The 23,378-nt window shown below is 42.8% G+C and overlaps 1 protein-coding gene across 3 annotated transcripts in view; it reads right to left on the bottom strand.

Moving 5' to 3' along the window:
* The window catches only part of SOS1 (SOS Ras/Rac guanine nucleotide exchange factor 1), a 113,155-nt gene extending 91,789 nt beyond the window's left edge, over nucleotides 1–21,366 (bottom strand). For 2 of the 3 annotated variants that reach the window (XM_059660049.1, XM_059660050.1), the window contains exon 1: nucleotides 20,692–21,365. In XM_059660049.1, coding sequence (XP_059516032.1) covers nucleotides 20,692–20,778 — 87 coding nt within the window. In that variant the 5' untranslated portion in view covers nucleotides 20,779–21,365. Of the gene's footprint in view, nucleotides 1–20,691 lie in introns of all 3 variants that reach the window. The other variant, XM_059660051.1, reaches the window with a different exon arrangement.
* Nucleotides 21,367–23,378: the final 2,012 nt, after the last annotated feature.

The raw sequence follows: 23,378 nt of genomic DNA, 5'->3' as shown, positions 1-23,378 counted from the left end.
CTTGAATGTCTTCCTAATAAGGTTCATCAATTGACTGCCTATACCTCTAAGCATTAGATTCTAAAATCTAGTGAATCAAAGGCATAAAAGTTCAAATTCAAACTTCTCCAAATAGATCAGGTTCCTTGATATGTGATCACTAACAGTAAATTAATTTACTAAATGAACTAAATAGATTTCTCCATATTTATACTTTTATTTCTAGAAGGTAAAATGGTCGTTGTCATCTGTGAATTCCACTTTATCAATTTTCATACTTTCTGAGTAAAAGAGGCTATATCCCAAATATGATACATGAACACATGCATGTGTCCAACAGATATTGTGCTAGATACTAAGGATATAAGATAGATATAGTCTATGCCCTCTCAGACCTTAAAAATACAGGAGGCGAACAAGACATTAACCCCAAAAATGACTACATAAAAAGAAACAGAGCAGTAAAGAGGTTAAATGTGGCCTGAGCGGTCTGAATTCAAATCTCAATCCTTTCAAATACCAGGGTGTAACCCTGAGCAAATTAATTAATCCTTCTGATAATAATTATGTACCAGTACACAGTGTTTACTTAATATCAGCTGTAGTTATGCTGTTGTTCTTATTAGAGGAATCTGTAAGGCTATATAAGTGGGGCTAAGTTAACCTTGTAGTTCTGGAAAGGAAGGCTAAAGCAGAAATCTGATGGGTGAGTAGAATTTAGGTGAAAAGTAGGATGGGAAAATGAGAGGGATAATATTCTAGGCAAAGGGAACAGCATGTATAGACATGAAGGGGATAAAATAAGAAGGTTGGGTAGGGTCCAGATCACTGGCCAGATGTTCCAGATGCAGGTGCATTTACTAAGATGAGGAATACTGTAACAACAGACTTTTTAGTAAGTAGGGAGGGGAACAAGGAGATTATGACTTTAGTTCTGAATTTCATTATACTTGCGATATCTTTGAGACGTGAAATTAGCAAGCAATCACTTTAATATATGGAACCAAATCCGGAATCCAATTTTGATAATTTTTATTATATAATGCAAAATAGCAGGAAGTGATTACATATTACATCACTGTAAAATAAAAATGTCATGCCCTAACCGGTTTGGCTCAGTGGATAGAGCGTCGGTCTGCAGACTGAAAGGTCCCAGGTTTGATTCCAGTCAAGGGCATGTACCTTGGTTGCGGGCACATCCCCAGTGTGGGGTGTGCAAGAGGCAGCTGATTGATGTTTCTCTCTCATCGATGTTTCTAACACTCTATCCCTCCCCCTTCCTCTCTGTAAAAAATCAATAAAATATATTTTTAAAAAAAGTCACAACAAATCAAAGAAATGCACCCCCCACAGATATACCTAATATCCAGCAGAAATGAAAGATATTTTAATGCTTTGAATGCCCTCAATCCATCAATTTCATGATGATAGACAGTAAGGTTACAAGGGGTATAAGTGCAAAGCAGGAATGTTAGAAGTGACTTTGCCCCATTTCCCACTATTCTAATACATGGCTGGATGTCCCTGGCAAAGAAAGGTGTCTATTGACTCCTGGGCTCAGCTGTGATAAATACATTCTTCAAAGGGAAGCTCTAAAATAATAGTCACATCTATAAAAGCATACCTTGCACAAATGGTTAGGTATAGAGATCATTTCAATGCAAGAAAACAATGCCACAGAATAATGGATTTGCTTCACCTTTCCTGATAACTGGCATTAATTAGTATTTCTTAAGTATCACATGCTTATATTTCATAAAATATTTCCTTATATAGAATCAGTATATCTTAATTTTTTAAACATTAAGTATTGCTAACATGGCAAGAACAGGAGAGCTGTCAAATGATAAAGTCTTGTCAGCAAAAAAATATATATATATTATTATTAAGTCTTATGATTCATTACTTCACATTTTTCAGCTCACAAAACAAATCCACAGATCCTGATACTAACTTTAAAAAGGCCTGCTATTTTCTTGGAGTCTGCTGACGGAGTAAATAGGAGTTGTAGGCAGAAGACCTGTCTTGGAGGTCTGACTTTACCTGTGTGATCTTAGGCAGGTCATTAAATCTAAATCTCATGTTTCTCATTGAAAATAGCAATATAACCATCTCCAGAGGATAGTGTGAAGATCGAATGAAATCATATACCTGAAAGGACTTTAAATGGTAGAATGCTAAATAATTATGTGTAGTCACTATTCACATTACCACATACAGTGAGGTACAAACTGTAACAGCTGAACATAAAAAATATGAAGATTATATGTACTTGGATTCATCAATCTAATAAATTTATCTTTAAAGATATGCCAACAAAACCCAATTTATCCTACTTTGCATTATATAATCCCATATATAAGTAGCTCTTTGCCTAAAATATGCATAACGATGACCTGAAAAACTTTTTTTTTTTTTTTTTTTTTGCCTTCTGAGCCCTAGAGATTCTGATTCAATATGCCTAGGTGAATCCAATAAACATGCTTCTTTTTAAAAATTATAGTAAAATATACAAATTGTACCATTTAACCAAGTTAAGTCTACAACTAAGTGGCATTAAGTACATTCACAGTGTTGTGCAACATCACCACTATACATCTCCAGAACATTTTCATCATCCCAGACTGAAATTCTGTACCCATTAAGCAATAACTTCACATTACCACCTTTCCCCAGTCCGTGGTAACTACTGTTCTACTTTCTGTCTCTATGAATTTGACTATTCTGGGTACTTCAAGTAAGTGGAAGCATACAACATCTGTCCTTTGTCTGGCTTCTTTCTCTTAGCAAAATGTTTCCAAGGTTCATCCATGTTGCAGCATATATCAGATTTCATTCCTTTTTTTAAAACTGATAATTCCTCATAATCTTAAAAAAAAAAAGGCATCTACAATATAAAGGGAAAACATCAACTATGTTTGCTATTTGCAGTTGACGTAATCCTGTATATAGAAAAATAAAAACCAAAGAATCTACAGGAAAGTTACCACAGCTAGTAAATTAATTCAGCAAAATTGCAGGACAAAACCAATACATAAAAAACAGTTGTGTTTCTACACACCTGCAATGTACAATCTGAAAATTACGAATGTAATTCCATTAGTAACTAAAAGAAGTGTAACATCCAAAAGCATAATATACCTAGGGCCCTATTCCGCTTGTCCTGGAATTTTCCTAGCTTTTACTATGCTATAACGCAATTATAATAAAGAATGTTCAGGGGAAAAAATAAATACCTAGGAATAGATTTAATCAAGGAGCTGACTTTTAGCCTGAAAACTACAAAACATTGCTAAAACAACAACAACAAAAAACTAAAAGAAGACCTAAATAAATGGAAAAACTTCCTGTATTCATGGCTAGGAAGACAATATTGTCAATACTACCAAAACAATCTACAGATCCAATGCAATTCCTATCAAAATTGTTATAACCCTTTTTTCAGCAGAAATGAAAATGCCAGTCCTCAAGTTTATATGGAATTGCAAGGGGCCCTAAATAGCCAAAACAATAATAAAGAAGATACTTCCTAATTTCAAAACTTAATATACAATGCTACAGTAATCAGTGTGGAACTGTCATAAACATAGACATATAGACAAATAGAACAGAATTAAGAGTCCAGAAATAAATCTATGTAGCTATGATAAACTGATTTTTTACAAAAGTGCCAAGTCTATCCAATGGATAAAGATTAATCCCTTCAACAAATGGTGCTGGGATAACTGAATTTCCACATGCAAAAAAGAGAGAGAGAGAGAGAGAGAGAGAGAGAAAGAAATTGGACACCTAGCTTACACCAAATACAAAATTTAACCTAAAATGGACTAAGAACCTAAATATAAAAGCTAAAACCATGAACTTCTTAGAAGAAAACCTATGGGTAAATCATCATGGTCTTGGATTTGGCAATGGATTCTTAGTATGACACCAAAAGTACAAGCAATGAAAGAAAACAGTTAAATTGAACTTTATGAAAATTAAAAGCTTTTGCGCACAGGACATTACCAATATACTGAAAGACAACTTTTTAGTTGGTTTTGAACGGGAGAGTATATTTATAAAATCATATATCCAATAAGGGCTTAATATCAAGAATATACTATAATGATCTCCTAAAATTCAACAACAAAAATACAAAAAAGCTAATTTAAAAATGGGAAATAAACATGAATAGACATTTCTCCAGAAAAGATATACAAATGGAAAAGAAGCACATGAGTAATTATTAGGAAAAAACAAACACAAACCAAAAGCACAATGAGACATCATTTCACACCAATTAGGATGACAATTTAAAAAAAAACAATAACAAGTGTAGGTGAGGATTTAGAGAAACTGAAACCTTTGTGCATTGCTGGTAGGAATGTAGAATGTAGAATGGCTGCCATGGAAAACAGTATGGCAGTTCCTCTAAAAGCTAAACATAGCATTACCAAATGACCCAGCAATTCTACTTTTAGCTATATACCCAAAATAACTGAAAACAGAGACTTAAACAGATACTTATATACCAATATTCATTGTAGCTTTATTCTCAATAGCCAAAAGATAGAAACAACTCAACAGATAGATGGATAAACAAATGTGGTATATATGTACAATGAAATATTATTTAGACTTAAAAAAGGATGGAATTCTAATATGTCACAACGTGAATGAACCTTGAAGACATTATGCTAAGTGAAATAAGTCAGAGACAAAAGGACAAACATTGTATGATTCCACTTATATGAAATATATAGAATAGGCAAATTCATAGAGACAGAAAATAGATTAGAGGTTGGCAGGGGCTGGAGGAGGGGGAAGTGGAGAGTTATTGCTTAATATGTACAGAGTTTCTCTGTTTGGCGTGATGGTTGCACAACACTGTGAATGTAGTTACTGGCACGGAATTAATACTTAAAATGGCTAAAATGGCTAATTTATGTAAAATATACTGTATATTTTTAGCACAAAAAAATAAAAGAAAAAGCTATTCAATATATGTACAAAAATCAGAATCCTACCCAAGTTTTTACACATGTGTTTATCAGTAAGTGCAATGCATTACAAATTATTGTCCATACACAGAAATCAATTAATGTGCAAATGGTTTAGATTATAAGTAAAATAGAAAATGGGACTTGTCTATATAGAAAGGAAAAACTTTGTTTCAGCAATTATAAAAGAGTAACTGGAATTTAAGTTAGCTTATTACAAAAAGTCTGTTAATTAAAAATAACTTTTAAAAAATCTCAACTTGTTTTATTATTTATAACACTGAACCAAAGTATACGAGAACTGATCCCATTTGCAATTTGGATGCTTTAATACACATGAGCAGATTACAATATTCTTTATCAGCAGATATAAGTTTCATAAAAATAGCAATTATATTTTTTAAATTGTATAGCCATAATGCTTACTATATAATAAGTGCTTAACAAATTTAGTGAACAAAATCAGTCAAAATTACCAGGAAAGTAGCATTAACAAAACTCTTCCAAAATCATCTCCCTGTTATAGTTTAAAAATCTTTAAAAGTAATATTTGAGTAACTCAGGGGCCATAATACCAAAAAAACTTTAAATTACTTATTTTCTCCAATGTATACCCATCCTCAACTCCAATGGAAGGTTACCAGAATTTGGCTTTATGAAAATTTCTTTTACTGATTTGTTTCGCTTGCTCTGAGGTAGCCCAACCTGAAATAGAAAGTCAACAAGCAGTCACCTTTATGGCTGGATGGTTGGACTACTCCAGATACAGCTGAAGAGCCTAAAGTATTCCTGATACACTAGTTCATAACGGAATAACATGGGTATCATTTGCATTGTTTTATTTTATCTTTATTGCTTTGTTTGTGGTTTTGTACAAAGGTTTAATTATAAATAAACTTCAATATGAAATGCAAACTTTGATAACCAGATTGTGTACTATTAGTATCAATAATTAACTTTTGACCATTAGAACTTACTCTAACATATGTTTGGGGGTTTTTTTAAGCATAAAGGGTTTGGGGGGGAACAAATTACCCACTTTGAATGGATAATTTCAATTATCCTGAATCAGGCAATTTATAGCCAAAAATGACCCTAGCTGGCTATGAGAATGAGCCTCTCAGATCTCTGACTACAGGGAACATAATTGGCTGAGGGCCCCAGCTGGTGCACTCTGAAATCCATCACTGTGTTTGGGTCATGCTTCTCACTAGCTGCTCCCAGTCAATGACTGAGCACAGCAGGCATACATACTAAGACAAGCCTAATCTGGGAGTTGAGGAATTCCTGTGATAGGCAACTTTCACTCAAGGACTTCCTGAGGCTTGGTGAACTTTTCTTAGAACTGCACAGCAGTGTTAGACACTTTCACCCAAAGTTCCTTCCTTCCTCACCTCTCTCCTTCACTTACAGTCAGACTTGCATCAGAGTCTGACAAGTCTCCTGACCTCCATCCTCATTTTCTCTCACAAGCAGTTCTAATAAATTTCTTGAATGCTTGATCCCATCTTGGCATCTGCTTGTCCTTTGAAGCATTATACTTTAAAAGAAAAATCTAGCCATTTTAAATGAATCATTGCTAAAATATACATCATTTGCTTCCCTGTTTGCTAAAATAAAATACAGTGAGCATGACAATTTGAATGCCTTTTGACTAGTGAAGACCTCAACCCACCTAACTCCAGACATTAGTATTCTTGAGGGGATAAACTCAGAACCACATGCAATTTAACAAATATGTACTGAGCACCTGCTATACATGAGAAATATGTTAAGCATTCTAGGAAATACAAAAGTAAATAGGAATCTATTCTTGCCCTCAGGTAACTCCCAATATAGAGGAGGAGAGAAACCACAGATACAAACAAATTTTAAAGGGCAGACTGTCATTAAGTGCTAAAATTAAGGAATAGAGTACTAAGGAAATTAAGAGGTTCATTTACTTAGGGGATGGACTTGTAGTAGTCTTTGTAGAGGAAATGACATTTGAAATGTACTTTGAAAGATATCCTCGGAACGTTCAGTATACCTGCCTCTAATGACTAAGGACCAAGGACAGTCCAACACAGATGCCTTCCATGCTTGCCATATTTGGCTACCCCCAAAGTGTAAATCTGTCCTATCACAATTCTTTCACAAACTCTCTTTCCCAAAGTACTGATGGTTTCTTAGTTCCCCTCCAAGTGTGCTCTTCTCCCAGTATTCCCTTTTTCATCACCATTAAAACATAAGACTTCTAAACCAGAAACCTGGGAATCAGCTTTAACTCCTCTCTCACTACCCTGTCATTCAATCATCAATCTACCCCCAATCCTAAAATCTGTCCACTTTTCTTTATCCTACAGCTATTGCCCTAGTCAAGACCACCATTATCCTTTCTGTGAATTGCTGCAAAAGTCTCCTAACTGGCCTTCTTGCTAGAAGTTCTGCTGCCAGTGAATCTATGCTCTACAGAGCAAACAGTGACCCTTCAAAATTCATATCTAGTTGTTAATACCCTGCTTAAACCCTTCGGTGGTTCTCCACTACACACAAGACAAAATGCAATAATTTGGTTGATAAGGTGTGGCCCCACACTCCAGATTCCAGCTACACAGGACTCCTAAAATGTTGAGCTCCTCTTGAACTCCAAAGCACCACAAATCCTTGGAACACACTTCCTCCTCATCCTCACCTGGCTAATTCCCACTTCTACTTAAAATGTCATTTCCAGCCCAGTCGGTGCTGCTCAGTGATTGAGTGGCAACCTATGAACCGGAGGTCACAGTTCGAAACCCAGGCACATGCCTGAGTGCAGGCTTGATCCCCACCCAGTAAGGGGCATGCAGGAGGCAGCTGATAAAGGATTCTCTCTCATCACTGATGTTTCTATTTCTATCTCTCCCTTTCCCTTCCTCTCTAAAACCATCCTATATAATAAAAGAGTAATATGCAAATTGAGCCTAACTGCGGAGGCAGTATGACCGGGAATGACAGGTCGCTATTATGTGCACTGACCACCAGGGGTCAGATGCTCAACACAGGAGCTGCCCCAGGTGGTCAGTGTGCTTCCACAGGGGGAGCACTGCTCAGCCAGAAGCCGGCTCATGGCTGGCCAACACAACGGTGGTGGTGGGAGCCTCTCCTGCCTCCACAGCAGCGCTCCACAGCAGTGCTTAGGCTTAAGCCGTTAGTCGGACATCCCCTGAGGGCTCCCGGGCTGCCAGAGGGATGTCTGACTGCCATCTTAGGCCCAATCCCCCCCAGGGAGTGGGCCTAAGCTGCACGTGGACATCCCCAGAGGAGTCCCAGACTGCAGGAGGGTGGAGGTGGGTCTGAGGGGCCCCCTACTGAGTGCACAAATTTTCATACACCAGGCCTCTAGTGTGTGTGTGTGTGTGTGTGTGTGTGTGTGTATGTATGTATATGATGTATGTATTATGACCGGCCAGATTATTATGACCACCCCATCAGTACAATGAAGTGAATTAGTTATGCAAATAATAATAATAATAATAATAATAATAATAAAACCTTGAGAGTATTTGCTTAGGAAGTTTTCAATATTCAGTAGTTTTGGAAGTGTCAATGAAATACTGATGGGGGTGGTCATAATAATCTGGCCACTCAGAGTGTGTGTGTGTGTGTGTGTGTGTGTGTGTGTGTGTGTGTGTGTGTGTGTGTATACACATAAAATGTCACTTCCATCAGTCCCAAATATAAATATATAGGAGAATCTTCTAGCTTTCTATTGCCACCCCAAGATCATTACTTCTCAGACCTTTCCTTTAAGATCTCTCCATTAACTATTGCTTTTAAAATTCTTACTTTTTTAATGCAGCAGAACCATTTTATCAAACATAATCCTATGCAGAGCACCAATATGTAAAAGGGCTAAATTTCTCAGCTTAAAACAAGAGGTTTCAAAGCCCTCTTCATTTAGTGGCCTACAGCATTTCTTCTCTAAAATCTAAGGTGCAAAACAATTAGGGCACCATTTAGCTGTATTATACACTGCCTCTTCAACAGAAGCAACACACAGCTGTCTTTAAAGCTAGACACATCTGGGTTCAAATCCTAATTCTACTCCTTATAAGATCTTGAGCAATTTGCCTCTCAGGATCCATTTCATCAGCTGTAAAACTCAGCTATAAAAATTATCATCTTGAAAAGTCAATGGGTGGAAGAGATAAGCATGTAATGTACTAAACACAGTGACTAGAATACTGCCACATAGCAGGAACTCAATAAAAAACTGTCTGCTATGATTTATCCAGGAAATGTGAGACTGTTTTAACACTCAAAAATCATGAATGTAATTACTATATTGATAGAATAAAGGAGAAAACCCCTATGATCTTTTAACAGACACAGAAAAATAATTTGACAAAATTCAAATCCATTTATGATTTTTAAAAACTCCAAAGATCTCAGAAAATGAAAAATGGAAGGGGAAATCTTCAATCTGATAAAGGGCACCAATAAAAACTAACAACTAATGGCACACTTAGTGGTAAAATAAAACATGCTTTTTTCCTTAAGAATGGGAACATGGCAAAGATGACCACTTGTATTGGAGGTCCTAGCCAGTAAAATTAGGCAAGAAAAATAAATAAGTAAATAAATAAATAAATAAAATATCAGGCTACTTGCAGATGACATAATTATGTAAAAAAAAAATTTTATGGAATCTCCAAAACTACCAGCAAGGTCAAAGAATACAACTTCAACATACAGAAATTGGCTGTATCTTTATGTACTCATATCTAACAATTAGAAGCTAAATTTTTAAAACAATTTACAATAGCATCAAAAAACAAAATATTTAGGATTAAACTTAACCAAAGATATGTAAGATTTCTACACGAAAAACTACAGTGTTGCTGAGAGAAATTAAAAAGTTTTAAAAAAAAGGGAAAGATAGTCATGGATCAAAAATGTAATATTATTAAAATGTTAATTATTCCCAGTTATCTATAGATTCAATGAAATCACAATCAAAATCTCACCAAGATTTTTTGGTAGAAATTGACAAACTGGTTCAAAATTTATCTTGAAATGAAAAATCCAGAAACACTAAAACAGTATTTTAGAAGAAGAACAAAATTGGAATACTTATGCTACCTAACTTCAAGATTTACTATAAATCGACAGTAATCAATAGTTGGGTACTAGAGTAAAGATAAATAAATAGATCAGTGGGATAGAAAGGAACAACACATTTAAATATATATTTACATAAATAAAATCTTATAGTTTCTTAATTTTCACAGAAACATCAACACAATCCAAAGGGAAAGTCTCTTCAACAAACATTTCTAAAATAACTACATATCAGCATTAAAAAATGAATCTTAATTTCTACCTCAATTATACTCAACAATTAATTTGAAATGGAGGGATTATGTAAGATAAAACTATAAAGCTTTTAGAAAACAGCATTAGGAGAATATCTTCATAACTTGGTGACAGGTAAGGGGTTCTTGGACACAGAGAGCAATAACCTTAAAAGGAAAAAAGGCTGATAAATTTGATCAATATTTAAAACTTCTGCTCATCAAAGAAAAATACCATTAGAAAAATGAACTGCCCGGACAGAGTGTTGTCCTGAACACTGAAGGTTGACAATTCTATTCCTGGTTAGGGCACATAGCTGCGTTGTGGGTTTGATCTCCAGTTGGGGCATGTATGGAAGGCAACCGATTGATGTTTCTCTCGCACATCAATGTTTTTCTCTCCCTTTCTCCCTGCTGCCCTTTCTCTCTTAAAGCATATCCTAGGTGAGAATTTAAAATTATTTTTTTAACAAAAATGAACAAATAAGCCATAGGTTAGAAGAAAATATTCATAAAACATATTCCTGATAAAGGGCAGTTATCCAGGATATATAACTCAATACTAAATACTCTTATAACTAAATACTAAAAAGAACAATAACTCAATTTTTTAATTGGGCAACAGATTTATGCAGACACTGCCCAAAGATATACAAATGCTCAGTAAGAACACAAATAAGTGTTCAATGTCATTAGTCATCAAGATAATGCAAATTAAAACCACAATGAGATACCACTACATACCCATCACAACAACTAAAATTAAAGACTGAAAACATTAAATATTGGCAAGGATGTCGAGCAACTGGAACTCTCATACATTATTGGTAGGAATGCTAAATTGGTGTAACCACTTTGAGAAAAGTTTTGAAAGTTTCTTATAAAACTAAACAGACATCAACTCTTTGGGACATTTCTCCTGGTATTTACCCAAGAGAAATTAAAACACTTGTCTACAAAAAGAAAAATACTGATATAAGAATATTCCAGGCAGCTTTATTCATAATAGCCCCGAGCTGGAAACCTCCCAGGTAACCATCTACTTTATAAATGAACTGATACATTTATATGATAGAAAAAGAAATGAATTCTGGATAAACACAACCTCAAAAGTTTTACCAAAAAATATTTGCTGCATGATTCTATTTATACTAGAGGCCCGGTGCACGAAATTTGTGCACTGGGGGGGGGGGCGGTTAGCCTGGCCTGCACCCTCTCGCAGTCCAGGAGCCCTCGGGGGATGTCTGACTGACAGCGTAGGCCCATGGGAGCAGGCCTAAGCTGGCAGTTGGACATCCTTAGCGCTGCCGTGGAGGCGGGAGAGGCTCCTACCACCGCTGCTGCACTCACCAGCCGTGAGCCCGGCTTCTGGCTGAGTGGCATTCCTCCTGTGGGAGCGCATTGACCACCAGGGGGCAGCTCCTGTGTTGAGCATCTGCCCCCTGGTGGTCAGTGTGCATCATAGTCACCAGTCATTCTGCTGTCAGGCCGAAACCGGTTCTCTGACATCCCCCAAGGAGTCCCAGATTGCAAGAGGGCGCAGGCCAGGTCAAGGGATACCATCAGTGCACAATCGGAGCCGAAGAGGGACATGGGAGGTTGGCCAGCCAGGGAGGGGCCACGGGAGGGCTTCAGGACGTGTCCAGCCCGTCTCACTCAGTCCTGATTAGCCGGACCCCAGCAGCAAGCTAACCTACTAGTCGGAGCGTCTGTCCCCTGGTGTTGAGTGCATGTCATAGTGACTGGTCGACCAGTTGACTGACTGCTCCCTGGTGGTCAGTGCATGTCAAAGGGACTGTCAACCAGCCAACTGTCTGCCCCCTGGTGGTCAATGCATGTCATACCAGCCTTAGCATATCATTAGCATATTAAGCTTTGATTGGTTGAACAGCCAACTGGACACTGGACACTTAGCATATTAGGCTTTTATTATATAGGACTAGAGGCCCAGTGCACAAAAATTTGTGCACTCGGGGGGGAGAGGGAGTCTCTCAGCCCGGCCTGTGCCCTCTCACAGTCTGGGACCCCTCGGGAGATAACAAACTGCTGGCTTAGGCCTGCTCCCAGGTGGCAGAGGGCAGGCCCAATCCCTAGGTGCAGCCCCTGGTCGGGCTCAGAGCAGGGCCGATTGGGGAGTTGGGGCGCCGCCCCATCATGCACAAAGCAGGGCGGATCGGGAGGTTGCAATGCCACCCTCAGTCACGCTCAGAGTAGGGCCGATTGGGGGGTTGGGGCACCGCCCCCTGTCACACTCAAGGCAGGGTCGATGGGGAGGTTGCAGCGCCACCCCCTGTCACGCACACAGCAGGGCCGATCAGGGGGTTGGGGCACTGCCCCCTATCACGCACAGAGCAGGGCTCATCAGGGGGGTTGGGGCTCCGTACCCTGTCACACAGAGCAGGGCCGATCACACACAAAGGAGGGCGGATCAGGGGGTTGGGGCACCGCCACTGTCACACTCAGGGCAGGGCCGATGGGGGGTTGGGGCGCTGCACCCTGTCACACACAGAGCCGCAGGGCGATCGGGGGTTGGGGAGCTCCCCCCTGTCACACACAGAGCAGGGCGGATAGGGAGGTTGTGGCCCCGCCCCCCTGTCACACACAGAGCCACAGGGGGATCAGGGGGTTTGTTCGTTGCCCCGTCACACTGATCCCGGTGCTGGGAGGCCTCGCTGCTCCGCTGATCCCGGTGCTGGGAGGCATATTACCCTTTTACTATATAGGATAGAGGCCTGGTGCACTGGTGGGGGCTGGCTGGTTTGCCCTGAAGGGTGTCCTGGATCAGGGTGGGGGTCCTGCTTGGGTGCCTGGCCAGCCTGGGTGAGGGGATGATGGCTGTTTGCATCTGGTCACACCCCCTTCAGGGTGGGGGTCCCGCTTGGGTGCCTGGCCAGCCTGGGTGAGGGGATGATGGCTGTTTGCATCTGGGTGAGGGGATGATGGTTGTTTGCATCTGGTCACACCCCCTTTAGGGTGGGGGTCCCCACTGGGGTGCCTGGCCAGTCTGGGTGAGGGGCTGAGGGCTGTTTTCAGGCTGGCGGGTGACTGAAGCTCCCTACCTGTCCTTTTTTCCTTTTTTTTTAATTCTGGGCCAGCTTTAGCTCTGAGGCTAGGCTCCAGCTATGAGACCTCCGCTACTGAAAGCAGGTTTCTGGCCTTTGTTTACCTTCTGTATTTGAAACAATGTTGTGGTCCTGCTGGCTGAAGCCCGGGGGTTTTGTTTAGCTTCTATATTTGTTACAATGTTGCTTAGAGTGCAGCTGAGAGGCCGGCAAGGCAGTCGGAGAAGCTTGGCTTCCTCCGTAACTGAAGCAAGCAAGCCTCTCTGTTCGTGTCAGCTGCCTGGCTGCCGGCCGCCATCTTGGCTGGCAGTTAATTTGCATATCGCCCTGATTAGCCAATGGGAAGGGTAGCGGTCGTACGCTAATTACCATGTTTCTCTTTTATTAGATAGGATGACTTTCCAGAATAGATAAATCTATGGTAGGATGATAAAAGAACAGAACAGCATTTATTTCTGGGAGGTGGGAACAGGGAATGACTAACAAGACATATGAAGGAAATATCCCAAGTGACAGTAATGTTTGATATCTTGGTAGAGGTTTGGGTTGCATTCATTTAAAAAAAAAAAAGTGTATATTTTTATTGATTTCAGAGAGGAAGGAAGAGGGAGATAGAAACATCAATGATGAGAGAAAATCATTGATTGGCTCCTTCCTGCAGGGGATCAACCCTGCAACCCAGGGATGTGCCCTGACCAGAATTGAACTGTGACCTCCTGGTTCACAGGTTGACACAACACTCAACCACTTAGCATACCGGCCCTGGGCAGGTTGCATTCATTTTTTAAAACCCATTAAATGGTAAAATTAACATTTGTTTATTCACTGTACATAAATTTTACCTAATAAAAAGAACCATAAACATCTACTGAACTCCAGTTAATGACATGCATATTAAAGTGTTAGGGATAAAGTATACTGATGTCTTCAACTTACTTTAAAATGCACCAAAACATAAGATGGATTGGTGGATGGATGGATAGATAAGCATGTTATAAAAGCAAACACAGTAAAATGTAAATTACAGAATCTATGTGATGGGTATATAGGTGTTTACAATTATTTCAACTTTTCTGCATATTTAAATTTTTCATAAAAAAATGTTGGGTAAAAACCTTGGTCACAAGACAAAAGTATTTTAAAATGAAGTGCACTTTTTTCCTATTCCATCTACAGCTATAATAAAAAATATATTATGGGAGTGGGGAGTAGCTGCCACTTTCATTATTATTTGGCTAAAGCGTCCTCACTGCTGTGTTAGCTGGACCTCCCTGTTACTGCTGGAACATAGTCTTCCTCTGCACTGCAATACATACATAATCCTTGTGGATTTCGTCATCACCCATGTATGCACTCATCATTCAATAGACTAATTTCAGAGCTTCTAATTACCTAATCTCCTTCACCTCTGGATTAAAATTCAAATATAATAATCATCATCTCTAACCATGGTCCCCTATCTGCTCCCATCACTCTCCTCTTCCAATTCATCAAGGTTTTTAATCCATGGAGCCCCCGTTTACACCTTTATTACTTCTCTTGTAGCTTTATTTCCTATCACCTGAAATATCCCTATCTTCTTAATCCCTATTGCAGTCACCTGCAACCAATTATCCCCTCTACCCATTAACTAATGAGTGCTGCTGGAGGAAAATCTCACAACTATCAAACCAATGAATTAATTCTACTCCAAATTTATAGTCTCCACACTCACACTGCTCAGCAATTCCTTTCTTATTCACTGGCTGGCTCCTTCTGCATACTCCAGAGCAGCAATTCCAAAATTTCATCATGCTTAAACTCCTTACTCATTTCTCTTTCTTCACTCTATGTAAAGAATCTTGCCTTTCATTTCATGAAAATACAAGCTACCTGGCATGAACTGCCTGCTTTTCAACCTACAAACCCATCTTCATCTCTTTCCCTCCCATTTCAGAACAGATGTCATCACCCTTGCCAGAGGTAGCATAACACAGTGTTTAAAAATGCAGACTCTGTAACAAAATTACCCTTTCCAAACCTCAGTTTCCTCTCTTGTAAAATGGAGGCAATGATACTATCCTGTGAGAATTAGAGAACATATGTGAGGCACTTAAAATAGTACAGCAAATAGTTCATAGCAAATTCCATGCTTGTGTTCCTGAGCTCATCTCCTCCTTGTTCAGTATTTCACCAGCATTCTCTATCAGCTCCTTCCCCAAAACTCCTCACACACACCAGTTTCTCTCTTCTTCAAATAAAAACACATCTTTCCCAACCCTGAATCCACTTCTTGCCACAGAAATATCTCTTTAAGTCATCTGTCCTTGTTATTCTTTTTCCATGCTCTTCCATCTTCTACTCTCACACTGAAACTGCTAGAAATAAGTGGCCCTTTAGCTGTGAAATCTAATAGTTTTCAGGTACCTCTGTTAGCCTGACACATTTATGACTCTTGAAATGCCCTTCTCAGCTTCTCAGACACTAGGGTCTTTTCTTCTTATCTTTTACTCACTCCTTTCCTTCTGTTCTCCCCTTACACATCATAGCACACTCTTTCTCCCCAGTTCTAATGCCAGCCCTATTTCACTCTTACTTCTAATCATTTTCAGTGGGTGGCCTCATCTACTTTTTTTAACATCTTATTTGAGGAACAATTGACATACAATAAATTGCATATATCTGAGCTGTGCACTCTGTTAAATTTCAACATATGTATATACTCCTGAAACTGTAGGCACAATCGAGACAAATAAGCATAAAAGCTTCCCTTCTAAAACAACTACTGGCCTGCTTTTTGTCCTTGTTGTTTGCATTTTCTAGAATTTTATATAAATAGAATTATATGGTATACACTCTTTTAGTCTGGCTTCCTTCATTCAGCTTAATTATTTTGACATTCAGCCATGTTGTCACATGTATCAATACTTCATTCTATTGCTGAGCAGTATTCCAATATACAGTTATACCACAATTTGTTTTTTCATTCACCTGTTGATAAACATTTCGGTTGTTTCCATTTTTTAAAATTTATTTTTTGCTGAACAGAGCTGCTATGAGCATTAATGTATAAGCCTTTGTGTGGACACAGGCTTCATCTATTCTTATGGCTTTATGTACACTACCTAGAAGTCCCAAATATAATTTGCCAGGTACCAACAACCAACTCCCACATGGACAAGTCCACCTGGATAACCCAAAAGGGCTTTTAAATCAAGATGTCCACAACTCATCTTATTATGCTGTTCTCTCCACCCCAAAAGCAGGTTTTCCTCCTACATTCTCTATCCTGACTAACGGCACTCAAACCAAAAGCGTAAGACTTTCTGCTCTCCTGCCACTTCCCCCAATCGCTCAGTGAGTTACCAGGTCCTGTCAACGCTGCCTTTTAAACATCTCAAACGAAAGTCACCACCACATTTCACTCTATGGTCAAAATGGATTTTCTAAAATTCAAATTCTGATGTCACTCCCCTATTAAAATTCCTCGACTTCTATCCCCTCAAGATAAAATTCAAACTCCTCAGCTTAACATACAAAACATTCTCTATAAACCAGTTTCCTCATCAAAGTCACCCTCTGCCACTTCCCATCATTCTTTATCATTTTGGGATGATGTCATTTACCTTTTTATCCTTAGCGCTGAGGGCAATACTTGGTCTGTAGTAGGCATATATTTGTGGAATAAATAAGATAGAACTTAGACTGGCAAGACATTCTGGGCATATTCAGGAAAGGAAGAAGTCCAGACTGGCTGAAGCATAAAGAATAAAAAGATTACAGTAGGCAATCCAGTCACAAAAGCAGGATGAAGCCAGATCATCGACACCATCAATTCCATGCTAGAGAATGTGCACTTCATCCTATGCCCTCAAAAGACATCAACAGTTCTGAACAACAGGGTGACACATTCAGAAGTGTACTGTAACTTCTGAAATTTGACAAATAGATAAAGGTGAAGTGAGGGGCTGTGAATTCAGTTAAGAGACTGTCCCAGCAATCTGGGAAAGGGAACTCAGAGCATTAGGAATAAGAGGGAATAGATTAGAACAGTGATGGCAAATCTATGACACGTGAACTCATTTTTTTGGTTGATTTTTCTTTGTTAAATGGCATTTAAATATATAAAATAAGTATCAAAAATATAAGTCTTTGTTTTACTATGGTTGCAAATGTCAACAAATGGCACCAGAGTTAAGTTAGGGTTTTTCAAAATGCTGACACGCCGAGCTCAAAAGGTTTGCCATCACTGGATTAGAAGAACATGTCAAAGGGGAATGAATCTACAGGCTCTGCCTGGGTGTGGGCAGTAATTCAAAGAGAGAACTCTGAGATGACTCCAAAGTTTTGAACCACTCAAATAAAAGCCATTAAGCAAGAAGACATTTTTTTTAATGGTAGGTGAAGAGATGGAGGTGATGATTTTAGTTTGAGTATTCTGTCACCCATTCATTCAAATTTAAGTGCCTACAAGATGTCAGGCACTGTATGGATGGAGGATAAAATGAAGATTAGAATATCATCCCTGTTTTCACCCTGGCTGGGTGGCTCCATTGGTTTGGAGTGTCATCTCATACACCAAAAAGGCTGCAGGTTCAATTACCGGTCAGGGTACACACTAGGTTGCGGGCGCATACCAGAGGAAACTGATCAATGTTTCTCTTTCACATTGGTGTGTCTCTCTCTCTCTCTCTCTCTCTCTCTCTCTCTCTCTCTCTCTCTCTCTCTCTCTCTCTCTCACACACACACACACACACACACACACACACACACACATCAATAAACATATCCTCAGTCAGGAATACACACACACACACACACACACACACACACATAATCCCTGTTCTCAAGGACCCACCAATATAGCTGAGGAGGAACAGGGCAGGGGGAACAATTACATAGGAACTTAAAAGTCATTCTAAAGTGCTAGGCTAGGGTGCTAACAGAAAAATAAAGATTTTCCCACTCAGCACTGAAGATTTGAGAAAAGATCTGAGGTTAAATTAGTCCAGAAGGATGAATAATGTTAAGCCAGGCAAAGAGCAGTCCAGGTGAAGAGAACAGCATGTCCAAAGAGCCTCAGTCAGGTAAGATAACACAAGTTGGGTGCATCTGCAGCAGTGTAATAAGTCTAAGGAAGAGTTCAAGAGGTGGAGATAGCCACATGAAATGTCTAGCAGGCAGGTAAAAATGTAGGTTTTGAGCCACCAAGAGCTTATCCAGATATAAAATATATTTTCATCCTTGTCTTAGTTGGCTTAGTATCATCATTAGTGGATAAGAATTTAAATAAGAATTGGAAGAATCTTACTATCAGCTAGATTGTGTACATTTCCACCCCCTCCCATCACTTCCACTGTCACCCAAGAGTATCTCTGCTTCAAGTCAAAGTTGGTTTATGTCAATAAGCAAAGAGAACTGGTGGGGACTGTGGTAAATTGGAAAACACCACATGCTATGTCTAAAAAGGGCAGCTCTGGCAGTTTACTGCCTTGCCTGAATGCGGGCCCAATATGGGGAGAGCTTCCTATTCTTTAAGAAAAGCTCAAAAGTCAGGTTTTATGTAATATGTCCCATTTTTAAATATTGGCAACTAATTATATTAAAATTAAAATAACACGGTGCCAGCCAAACAGAATGCTTCTGTGCACAGATTTCAGCAAGGGCCACCAGTGTGCAGGAGTTAGACCTGGTCTGCCAACTCCTACAATGCTCTTTTCACTACCTCATAGGCTCCTCAACTGACAGGGGATCTTGGTGGTTCCCCTGGGATAGGCATTGCTTGCACTAAACAAAATAGCCCCAAATTGATGGTGTCTTATGAGTTCTTTTGTATATTTTTAACAATCTTTCTGTCTCCTCCCCACCTTGGTGAGGATACCAATCAGCTCTAGCATCACTGAGACTTCTTTCTCACCTTTTATTATGAGCTAAGACTAGAGGCCCGGTGCACGAAATTTGTGCACAGGTAGGGTCCCTAGGCCTGGCCAGCGATCAGGGCCCATCAGGTTCCCAGGTTCCCTGCCTCCCCGCCACCTCCTTCCCTGGCTCCCTCAGCGGCCCGCTGCCACCGCTGGTTGCCCGCCATGTTCCGCATTGCCCCCGGGTGGTCAGCGCATGTCATAGCCATCACATCAAACTCCAGATCAAACTCCCCAGAGGACAATTTGCATATTAGCCTTTTATTATATAAGGTAAAAGGATGTCAGCTGCAGGTAACGCAAAAGTAAATAGAGAGTCTGATGGGATTTCTAATGAATAAAGTACATAAGACACACAGCATCTCTTTGGTTTTCTTGGAAAACCATTATCACAGAGACGTCTGCAACTAGTCAGACACCTGAGGGGCAAAGTCAGTAACTTATATCTGAAATATCTGAGTAAATTCTGCTAACAAACCAAATAGTTTCCACAGTAAGACACCAAGAGGGGGAGGAGAACAAGGCAAAAGGGAAAGTAAAAGTTGGTGGCCTCAGAGGACTATCAGACACCTTTTAAGTCACCGTTTTTAAAAGGATAAACGTTTAGAACAAAAGGTACACCCATAATCTCAACTCTCAGGAGGAGGAAAATTATTTTTTTCACCAGAAAACACGAAACACTGTACGAGCAACAAGACATTGGGATTCAGAAACAGGACTACAAGAGTAAAACAAACTCCTATAGGTACAGAAAAGGCAAAAGGAAAACAAACAAGAAAAGTACTCTGGTTGTTATTCATGTTCATTCAAACCAGTTTCCGAGGTCTCCATGCGTTTAATGTTGCTTTAGAGAAGCTTTAAAAACGTAGCAGCAACCCCAACAGAATGCAGCCACATTTCCTAAAACACACACACACACACACACACACACACACACACGGTTAAAATTTCCAATCCGCGAACCAAATGATAGGACCAAGGTTCGTTAGAAGAAGCGAATGGCCGGCGCACCGCCCTGCTCATGTGAGCGGGGGAATTCGGGGCCGCGAAGGGCGACGGCCGAGGCTGAGCCAGGCCGGCCCCCCTCCCGCGGGCAGGCGAGCTCTGCAGGCGCTCGGAGCCAGCACGACGGCCCGCACGCCCGAGCCCACGGAACCCGACCGGCGGACACCGAACACCCGAGCGGACGGCAGCGGCCTGCTCTGACCTCGGCGGAACACCGAGGCTCCACCACCCGGGGAGGGCATGAACCTGTCAGTGACGGTGCTGTTCGGACAACCGGTCCATGTCAGCACCGGGAGCCGGCGAGTGTGGGGGGACCGTCCCTTCGGGGAGGCGGCGAGACCCGGGAGAGAGACGGCCCCGCGCGCCCCGCCTCCCCGGCCCGGCCCGCGCCCTCGCCCTCGCCGGGGTGGCGGCGGGCGGCGGGCGGCGGGGTCCCGCGCGCGCTCACCTTTTTCAGCGCGGGCACCAGCAGCCCCCGCCACTTGGGCGCGTTCTCGTCGCTGAAGAACTCGTAGGGCAGCGGCTGCGCCTGCATGGTGCCCCCGGGCACCTCGGGGCGGGGAGGGGGCGGCGGCGGCCGGGCCCAGGAGCCGCGAGACGGCGAGCTCGCCGCGCGGAGCAGGGCCGCGGTCCCACCACACGGCCCGGCCCCCTCGGGGCGCCGCGCGGCCGGGCTAGCCCCGGAGAGGGGGCTGGGGGGCGAGGCCCGCGCCCGGCCACCCACCCGACACAGGGACCCGCCGCGGAGAGCCTGGGCAGTCCGGCGGCGGCGGCATCCCGCACCCCCGCCCCGGGCCGGGCCCCCCGCCCCTCCCGGGCCCGCCGGCGCCGCCCCCGGCTGCCCTCCGCCGCCCGCCCGCCGGGGCTGCGTTCCCGGCCCGGCCTGGCCCCGCGGTGGAGCCGGCGGCTGGGGGAGGGCGTGTGGAGGGGCGCTCCGGCCGCGGCGCCCCGCTTGGCGCAGTCCGGACCGCGGAACGCGAGCGGCCCCGGGCGGGGCGGAGCTGGGCCGGGGTCTGGCGGGGGGAGGGGAGAGGCCCGAGGTCGTGGCTGGGGATCTGCTGCCCCGAGGTGCCGCCGCCGCCGCCGCCGCCGGTGCAGCGCTGGAGCTTCCTACTAGCGAGCTGGACCTGCGCGCCACTGAGCATGCGCCGCCGGGCAGGGCCGGTTCGCTCCGGGTTTTCCGGCTCCCGCGGGGGAGGAGGGAGGCGCCCGGCCAGGCGGCAGTGCGCCCCCAGGGCGGCCAGGGGGAGGTGACGGGGTCGGGGAAGTCGCCCCCTGGGCCGAGCGGGTCCTGCGGGGTGGGGGCGGGGGGAGCGAGGGTGCGGCGGCCCCCGTGGTGTGCTGGGGCCGCGAAGGCTCCCACCCCTCTCCTACGGTCCCCGTGCTTTCTTTTGGGAAAGGGGTGTGTACGTGTGTACTTTGCTCCCGAACACGAAGATAAGGGCTGCCCAGAGCATAGTAAACAGACTGGACAAAAGATAGCTGGCTTTCTCACGAAACTTGCTCGGTATTTGTGAGATAATAGGAGCGATTGCAGTGTTTCCAATCGGCCTTTGCACATCATCAAGGATAAAATGTGTACGTGTGATACTGTGTGTGTGTGTGTTTAAAATGCAATGTGTTCATCTTTCAAACCCACGTCAAATCATGAACTCCAGTAACCACGTGCCTCCCGTGAAAACTGAGACCTCGTCTGCAGCTCCCCGACCCCACAACACCTCGCCGGTGGGTTTTCATCCATCACTATCCTTGCATCAAGGTAACCAACTCCTGGAAGGCAGTCGCTTCGCGGGAACTGTACGAATAGGCACTTAGTGGGAGTTTGTGGGATGATGCTAAAGGAGCATTATCTATGCAGTGTTCCTCCACCTTCAGTCACCGTCAAATATCTAAAGGACTATTATGGGAAAATTGTATGATGTGTTTGTGTGATTCTAAGCAATTTAAGATCGCGCTTCTGACCCAAATTACTCCTTGGTTTCCCATTAATCCTTTCAAACTTCTGACCATGGCTGGCAAAGCCTGCGGGTGGCTCCTGTTTGCATGCTTAGCCTTTGCTCACCTTTCTAAACCCTCGGCTCAGCACACTCGTCACACCGGCCTTCTATTCCCGGCAAACACCAACCTCTTTTCTGCCTCAAGGGCTTTGTCCTTCCCCCAGCCTGGAACTCACGCTGCCCCCAAAGGTTCGCCTGGCTGGTTATAAACACCACCTCCTCCAAGAGGCCTTCTCTGATAACCCTCAGTGGTTCCCACCTGTTTCCACCATCAGCCTTGGCTTGTCAGCATCAATCACGGCCTCATTTTTAGTCGTTGGTCTATTCTTACTATAATGCAGGCTCGAATAGATCAACAATCTTTTGTATTCATTCTAATTTATTATTGCAGCCCCAGAATCTCCAGTACTTGGCTGTCTTGGGTGGGATTGAAGAAAAAACTGGCTATGGGCATTCCAGGCAGACACACCTGCATCGGCAGGAGAGAGAGAGACATGATAGGTTTATAGGAGGCAACAGTACATTTTAAGTGAGGGCTATAGCTGGAAAGTAAGTGCTCAGTAGATGCTCAAAATAATTTTGAACGAATGAAAGTGGAATGTAGTCAAGTTCCAGGAAGACTACCTAACCAGAGCTGTCCCAGGACACGGACAATCTTTGGGAGCGTGCATGTAAAACACACGCGCGCGCGCGCGCGCGCGCACACACACACACACACACACACACACACACACACACGTGCATGCACTCCCTCGGGACGTTGGGGACGGTTAGGAGGTTGGGCTTGACCTACAAGATCCCCTTCAACTCGACTCTGATAGGACTGCAGAGGTAAACAAGCCCTGGAACCATGGATCGCGGCCTGGGCCGGGCAGGCTTCGTGGCTGGGGCAGGTGCTCGCTAGTACGGGCGTTTGGGCTGCAGCCGGAGAGCAGGCGGCCGGAGGGATATTGCAGAGCAGAGACGGGGCGCTTCTCAGCTGAGAGACCTACGGGGAGGGATGCTGGGTTGGGGGCCCCTGGGGAGCCATCGAGCCCCTCGGCACCGTCTGCCTTTATCTCTAGGGACAAACTCAAAACTCCTGTGGGCGTGCAGCGTGAGAAGATAGCGGCGGGGACTCCAACGGGCGGGCGGAGAC

This window comes from Myotis daubentonii, chromosome 12 (assembly GCF_963259705.1).
Source record: "Myotis daubentonii chromosome 12, mMyoDau2.1, whole genome shotgun sequence".
Taxonomy (NCBI): Eukaryota; Metazoa; Chordata; class Mammalia; order Chiroptera; family Vespertilionidae; genus Myotis; species Myotis daubentonii.
This window is presented reverse-complemented; position numbering and strand designations above follow the sequence as displayed.